Raw genomic sequence first — 7968 nt, 5'->3', positions numbered from 1 at the left:
TGGATAGGACAGAAAGAAATGGAGAGACAAGAGGAAGACAGAGAGGGGGAGAGAAAGCTAGATGCCTGCAGACCTGCTTCACAGCTTGTGAAGTGACTCCCCTGCAGGTGGGGAGGGGGGTGCTCGAAGAGCCAGGTCCTTGTGCTTCCTGCCATGTGCGCTTAACCAGGTATGCTGCTACCCCCTGGCCTCCAGCATCGAAATTTTTATATTCTTCAGCCCAGCAATATCACTTCAAGGAGTTGAGCTCGCTAGATATCCAAAGGTTACAAGAAATTGACTATTCAGGTAACATAGATAGGATGTCATGCGATCTTTCAAAGAGCTACGGATATGGAACCAAGTGATTAGCAAAATAAACATGCAAACCAGCCTGAGGGATGGTGCTGTAGCTAAAATATTAGACTCTTAAACATGAGGACCTGAGTTCCATTGCCAGCATCCCATGTGCCAAACTGATGCTCGAGTTCTTTCATCTCATTTATAAATAAACTTTTTTTAAAAAAATAGGGGGTAGGGCGGTAGCACAGCGGCTATATGCACATGCAAGGGTCCGTAAGGATCCGGTTCCAGGCCCTGCTCCCCACCTGCGGGGGCGGGGGGGTGGGGTCCACTTCACAGGTGGTGAAGCAGGTCTGCAGGTGTCTTTCTCTCCCCGTCTTCCCCTCCTCTCTCTATTTCTCTCTGTCCTATCCAACAACAGCAGCAATGGCAACAATAACGACAACAACAAGGGCAACAACATGGAAAAAATGGCCTCCAGAAGAGGATGCGGAGTGCAGGCACCAAGCCCCAATGATAACTCTGTAGGCAAAAAAAAAAAAAAGTAAATATGAGGAGAGTGGTGGCTCACCTGGCTAAGCAAACATGTTACCATGCTCAAAGACCAAGGTTCAAGCCCCAGCTCACCCCATCTGCAGGAGAAAGCGTCACAAATGTTGAAAATAGGATTGCAGGTGTCTCTGTATCTCCCTCCCTCTGTATTCCCTTCCAAGCACATAGCTAAAGAATTTATGGCATAACCCATTTCTAAAAATGTTTATATAGAAAAATAGGTTAGAAAGTTGAGTTTATTATACGCGTTGGGGGCAGGGAAAGAGGCAGCTTAAAGAGATGCTCTCACTGTATTTACATGCAAGCACACGTCCAGACTTGTCCAGTAGTGTCCAGTTTCTGGAACTTGACAAAAAGGCAGGGACCACAGCCAGTTGTGCCTCCTCAAACCAGCTCTCTCCTTCTCCAATGAATATTTAGGAGGGGCGGGCCTTAGCGCAACACGAACACGATTGGTCCTTAAGTGTCTCCGCCCAGGACATGGGCGTGGCGGCGCGGTGACGTCTGGATATGATCTGCGTAGGCTGTGCGCGCGGTCGCAGACGCGGCGGTATTGAACGGTTGTAGTCACTGCTTGCTGCGGGTCCAACTCCTGGATTTCGGACTTGTTTGCTGCATTAGCTCTCATCCGGTGAGGCCTACGCCGCCTACTTCTTATACCTTTTCACCTCCTGTAGCCGTGTCGTCGCGACTCCGCCACTATGTTCGAGGCACGCCTGGTCCAGGGCTCCATCCTGAAAAAAGTGCTGGAAGCACTTAAAGATCTCATCAACGAGGCCTGCTGGGACATCAGCTCTAGCGGCGTGAACCTGCAGAGCATGGACTCGTCTCACGTCTCCTTGGTGCAGCTCACCCTACGCTCAGAGGGCTTCGACACGTACCGCTGCGACCGAAACCTGGCCATGGGCGTGAACCTCACCAGGTGAGCCCAGGGGCGCCCAGAAGCGGCCCGGGTCCTTCTCCATTACCGGCTTTGGCGGGAGCGCCTTTCAGCCGGGGTCTCATTGGCTGGCGAAGACCGCCCGCGTCTCCTCATTGGTCAGCGAGGCCTGGGGGGCGGGCCCAGCGGAGCGCGCGTTTCCGAGAGCCCGCGCTCGCCGGGGCGCGAACCGCCTGTTTCCGCGCCAAAGTCACAAAGCGGCGTGGCGGGAAAGTGAGCGCTGCGCAGAGGTGCCGCAGAAAAAATGCCGCAGGCCCCTTTGTCCTTTAAGAACTGAAAGCCTTGAATGCGAAATTATGTATTGATTGCCTTTAAACGCTTGATGACATGCTCTAGTTATGTCGCCCCACTTAGGGAAAACAAGTTTTTTGTTTTGTTTGCATTATTTCCATAAAATCAACCCATGTCTCCGGATTCAGGAAAATTTATGCAGCCTCATATCTACCTATCACTGTACATATACTTTTTTAAAGTTTATGAGAAGTACCCGTTCTCTATGCCATGTATTTTAAAAGGTTTATTGGGTTATATTGAGTTCTATCCCAATTTACTACGCTCACTAGAGGGACTTGCAACGCATAAAATACTGCTCTTTAGTTATATCCAGAAGTGAAGTTGCTGATAGGAGGGTGTGGGCTTTATTTTTATTGTTACTGTATAGAACGCTTCATGAATTTTGCGTGTCATCTTGCACAGGGGCCTTTCTAAACTAAATTTAGAGGCCTGGGTATCATTTCATTAAAAAAAAAAAAAAAAAAGACAAATAACCTTTTTATTGTATCCCAAAATGGTTCTCCCGGTTTACTTGGCATTCCACGCTACTATCCCAATTTGATGATTAATCAGATAATTTGATGGGTAGATGTGGTAACTGATTTTAAAATTGCTTTGTGTATTTAATCATCTTGAAAAGGTAGTGTCAAGTAAAAAAACATGTCTTCTGTATTCTAGCATGTCCAAAATTCTGAAATGTGCTGGTAATGAAGACATAATTACACTAAGGGCTGAAGATAATGCTGACACCTTGGCACTAGTATTTGAGGCTCCAAGTAAGTCATACTCTTTTAAGTTAAACTAAATAAAATTAAAATTTGTCGGTATATCTCAAAGCAGTGAGAAGTGTAAGCTGTTTGTGTTGCTTGTAAACGTACATCTTGGTTATTATAAACTTCACTTACTATTTTCTACATGTGCTTTCTTTTGGTAGATCAAGAAAAAGTTTCAGACTATGAAATGAAATTAATGGATTTAGATGTTGAACAGCTTGGAATTCCAGTGAGTGTCAAAGTTTGATTATACTATACATAGTCCTGATACTTGTATAAACTAAGTTAATTTGAACCATACTTCCCAGAAGAACTTTAATGAATATACTGGTACATGTTCCAAAGTGGGGTTTTAATGATTTATTGAAATAGATATTTACAGTATATTTTGTAAGATTGTGTGTGTGTGTGTATCCTTGCAGGCATTTCAGGCCTTTTAGTTTATTCTTTATATTATTGATTTTTGGATAGAGACAGAAATTGCACTGCTTTACTACTTGTGGAGACCCTCCCCCAGGTGGAGATTGGGGACCTGAACTCAGGTCCTGGCGCACTGTAATGTGTGTATGTTACTGGGTGCACCACCACAGGCCCCTGCAATATTTTAAATGGATCATTACTGCCAGATAACACGTGCCTGATATCTTATTCTCTTGTTTTGGACAGCAGGTAGGCCTGCTGGCCACCATCCGTATTTGTATTTATATACCTGAAATTTCTCTTGATTTAGCTCTGGATGTTAATTGGAAGGTCTTGCTTCCTAATTGTGTGGTGACTGGGAAATAGCTCACCGGGTAGAGCATATGCCTTACCATGCACAGGGCCTGCATTTGAGTCCTGACACCAGGGATCACCCTGGATACACCAAGGAAGCTCCAAGGATGGTGAAGCAGTGCTATCTATGGTCTCTTTCCTACTTTCACTAAAAGTATTTATTATTCAAGGTATAAGCTGTGGTTGTTTTTTATCTTTTTATTTTTTAACATTCACTTACTTATTAACATGAGATATCCAGAGCATCACTCTAGCATATGTCAGGGATTAAACTGAGCACCTCATGCTGGGAAACAGTGAGGAGGAAAGAAACTACAAAACCAAAACTTCTTTAATGGTAGAAGCCAGACTTGAACATGGGTTGTACATATGACAAAATAGTACATTATTCAAATGAGTTAATTTACTGGCTTAACTTTTCTTCTTTAATGACAGGAGAAAAAATTTTTTAAATATTTTATTTATTTTTGAGAGAAAAACACCAGAGCACTGCTCAGCTTTGGCTTGTGGTGTGGGGGATCAAACCTGGGACGTCCAGATCCTCAGGCATGAGAGTGTCTGCATAAGCATTATGCCACCCCTCCTTCCCCCATGAGAATTAAGAAAAAGAAGAACCAGAGCATCATCACACTGGCTGGTACATGTGTTAGGGACTAAACCTGGACATTCATGTGTGCTGTATCAGTTGAGCTCCTGCAGTACTATTTTTTCTTTTATTAAGATTAATTTGAGAGGAGAGAGAACCAGCGTCACACTGGCACATGTAATCCTAGGGCTAAAGAATCCAGCACCTTACTGTGCTACCTCCTGGTTTCACTCCTACTACTTCTCTTAACATGTACCTGTTTCTGCATTTTATTTTTCTTCTTATTCTTTTATTTATTTATTTATTTATTAAAGGGGTGGTTCTTTTTAAGTATTTCATTTATTTTAGTTTTGGGAGAGATGCAGAGAGAAACACCAGAGCACTGCTCAGCTCTGGCTTTTGGTGGTGCAGGGGGTTGAACCTGGGACTTCGGAGCCTCATGTATGAGAGTCTCTTTACATAACCATTGTGCTGTCTACCCCCACCCTGCATCTTTCAAGTGGTGGAGGTATGTTAGATTATGCGGTGAGGATGGGCCAATGTAGTGGGTCAGTGGTAGAGCTCATGCCTTGGATGCTTGAACTGCTGATTTAAATCCCTGGTACTAAATACGGGGTTGTAAAAAAAGTAAGTCGTGACTTTTCCAATAGCCCAATATTACCCTACTGTATTTTGAAGTATGTGATAAGGTGTAAGATTTTGTAAAAGTTACACAATATACTTAAAAGTGGTCTGAAAACGTGGAGTTGACAACTGAATTCTGAACTATTTGTTTAGATGTTGATTCTTCTAAAACTGAGAGTGCCAAATAAACAACTGATCTTGATTTTTATAGGAACAAGAATACAGTTGTGTAGTAAAGATGCCTTCTGGTGAATTTGCACGTATATGCCGAGATCTCAGTCATATTGGAGATGCTGTTGTAATTTCCTGTGCAAAAGATGGAGTGAAATTTTCTGCAAGTGGAGAACTTGGGAATGGAAACATTAAGCTGTCACAAACAAGCAATGTTGATAAAGAAGAGGAAGCTGTAAGTTTTTAAGTAATATATATGATAATTTTAATACTGCTTAATTAACTAGCATAGATAGAGGAAATTACAATGAAAAAAAAATCATTCCTCAGTTCTAGAGACTGGGTAAAGCTGGTAGATTTGGTGTTAGGGCCAACTTGGTTCCCTGGCAAAATGATTTTTTTAACTTTTGAACAATATTTATTTATTCCTTTTTGTTGCCCTTGTTTTTTTTTATTTTTTAAAAACAAATTTTATTTATTTATGAGAAAGATAGGAGGAGAGAGAAAGAACCAGACATCACTCTGGCCCATGTGCTGCTGGAGATCGAACATGGGACCTCATGCTTGAGAGTCCATGCTTTACCACTGCTCCACCTCCCGGACCATGCCCTTGTTGTTTTTTATTGTTGTAGCTATTATTGATGTTGTCGTTGCTGGATAGGACAGAGAGAAATGGAGGGAGGAGGGGAAGACAGAGAGGGGGAGAGAAAGACAGACACCTGCAGACCTGCTTCGCCTCACAGGCGACTCTCCTGCAGGTGGAGAGCTGGGGGCTCCAACTGGGATCCTTAAGCCGGTCCTTGTGCTTCGCGCATGTGCACTTAACCTGCTGCGCTAGCGCTCAACTCCCACCAGGCAAAATTCTTAGGTGTGTGGGGGTAATAGAACTCCCTGGGGGACCTACTTATTTATATACCAGAGCACGGCACAGCTCTGGCTTATGGTGGTGTTGGGATTATACCTGGAGCCTTGTAACCTTAATCGTGAAAGTCTTTTTGTGTTAACTAATGTGTTACCACCTTTGTGACCCTAAGCATCTCCCTAAATACCCCATCTCCAAATACCTTCACAGCAGGGATTTGGTTTTAACGGATACTGGGGAGGCAGGAGGGACATGTTTGGTCTACTCCAAGGTGATTGTGAACATTAAAGAATATTAAAAAGTAGTTACAGAGCCTGGGGCTATGGCACACCCACTTAAGTACACATTACCATGTTCGAACCCCAACACCCCTGCTCCCCACCTATAGGGGTAAAGCAGGTCTGCATGTGTCTCTCACTCTGGCCCTTCTTCCATTTTCAATTTCTATCTGTCCTATCCAAAAAAAAAGAAAGAAAAAGAAACCAACCCCCAGCACTGCTCAGCTCTGGCTTACTGTATGAGGTACTGAACCTGGGACCTTTGAGCCTCAGGCAAGAGTCTCTTTGCATAACCAGTATCCCGGATCCCCAACCCAGTAACATTAATTTTATAATTTGTAAGACAGGAATGCTAAGTCAGTACTTCCTTTTTAAACCACAAAGCAATGAGTTTCTGTCAAAGCCATACTTTTAAATTTTTATTTACTTATTCCCTTTTGTTGCCCTTGTTTTATTGTTGTAGTTATTATTGTTGCTGTTATTGATGTTGTCGTGGTTGGATAGGACAGAGAGAAATGGAGAGAGGAGGGAGAGAAACACAGACAGACCTGCTTCACCGCCTGTGAAGCGACTCCCCTGTAGGTGGGGAGCCAGGGGCTCGAACCGGGATCCTTATGCCCGTCCTTGCGCTTTGCACCAGGTGCGCTTAACCTGCTGCGCTACCGCCTAACTCCTTATTTTTACTTTTTGTCTTTAATAACTTTGAGAGAGGGGGCTGGGGAGACAGCATAATGGTTATGCAAAACCTTTTCAAGCCTGAGGCTCTGAGGTCCCAGGTTCAATTCCCAGCACCGCCATAAGCCAGAACTGAGGAGTGTTCTGGTCTCTTTCTCTCTGGGAATCTTTCCATCTGGGAATCTTTCCCTCTGTGTCTACTCTTTCTCATTAGAATAAAATAAAGATATTTAAAAATATATATTTGAGAGAGGAAGAGAACCAGAGCATCACTCGTATCAAGACAATTTAAAAAAAAAAAACTTGTAACACCAACCTAATTGGGCCAGAAATCAGGAGGGGAGGGAGAGAGAGAGACACCTACAGCACTGCTTTATTATCTTTATTTATTGGATAGAGACATCGAGAAGTCGGGAGGGAAGGGGAGATAGGAAGAGAGACAGATTTAAAACATTTTTTTTTTTATTGGACAGAGAGAAATTGGGGACAGAAGCAGATAAGAGGAAGAGACGCCTACAGCACTGCTTAGATATTTTTTCAATGTGAATCATTTTTCTCTCAGGTTAACATAGAGATGAATGAACCAGTTCAGCTAACTTTTGCACTGAGGTATTTGAACTTCTTCACAAAAGCGACTCCTCTCTCTTCTACGGTAACACTCAGTATGTCTGCAGATGTACCTCTTGGTAAGATACTACATTTATTAAATCTTGTTTTGTAGATAGTGTGTGGTATTTCTCAATAATTAACTATGTTTTCATTTTCTTTCAGTTGTAGAGTATAAAATTGCCGATATGGGGCATTTAAAGTACTATTTGGCTCCCAAGATTGAAGATGAAGAAAAATCATAGGCGTTCTTAAAAGCAAAAAAAGAAAAATCTTTTTTTTAAAATCAACCTATATGAGAACGGCTTCTGGGATACCAACATTTTAAGTCTTTTCTGTCACCAAACTTGTACTTCTGCGTACATATGTAGATAATGTTTTGTGTAAATAATCTATTTTCCCCTCCATTCTATACAATTTGGTTAAAAGAATAAAGTTCTAAGTAACGTCTTGTTAGTCTAGAAATATGTCTGCCTTACCTGAAATACTGAGTATACTTTTTTGTAACAGGTTTTTTACTCTAGTTTTTAAGACCTGTTTTCAATTTAAATAAAACTTATTTGAACTTCAAA

At 42.5% G+C, this 7968-nt stretch overlaps 1 protein-coding gene across 1 annotated transcript; it reads left to right on the top strand.

Moving 5' to 3' along the window:
- Positions 1-1353: 1353 nt before the first annotated feature.
- PCNA (proliferating cell nuclear antigen) lies at positions 1354-7968 on the top strand. Its single transcript, XM_007539562.3, has 6 exons — positions 1354-1756; positions 2726-2823; positions 2982-3049; positions 5016-5210; positions 7353-7476; positions 7562-7968. Exons 1-6 carry the CDS (start codon positions 1536-1538, stop codon positions 7639-7641), a joined length of 786 nt encoding a protein of 261 aa, XP_007539624.1. The 5' UTR covers positions 1354-1535; the 3' UTR covers positions 7642-7968.

This window comes from Erinaceus europaeus, unplaced genomic scaffold (genome assembly GCF_950295315.1).
Source record: "Erinaceus europaeus unplaced genomic scaffold, mEriEur2.1 scaffold_520, whole genome shotgun sequence".
Taxonomy (NCBI): Eukaryota; Metazoa; Chordata; class Mammalia; order Eulipotyphla; family Erinaceidae; genus Erinaceus; species Erinaceus europaeus.
This window is presented reverse-complemented; position numbering and strand designations above follow the sequence as displayed.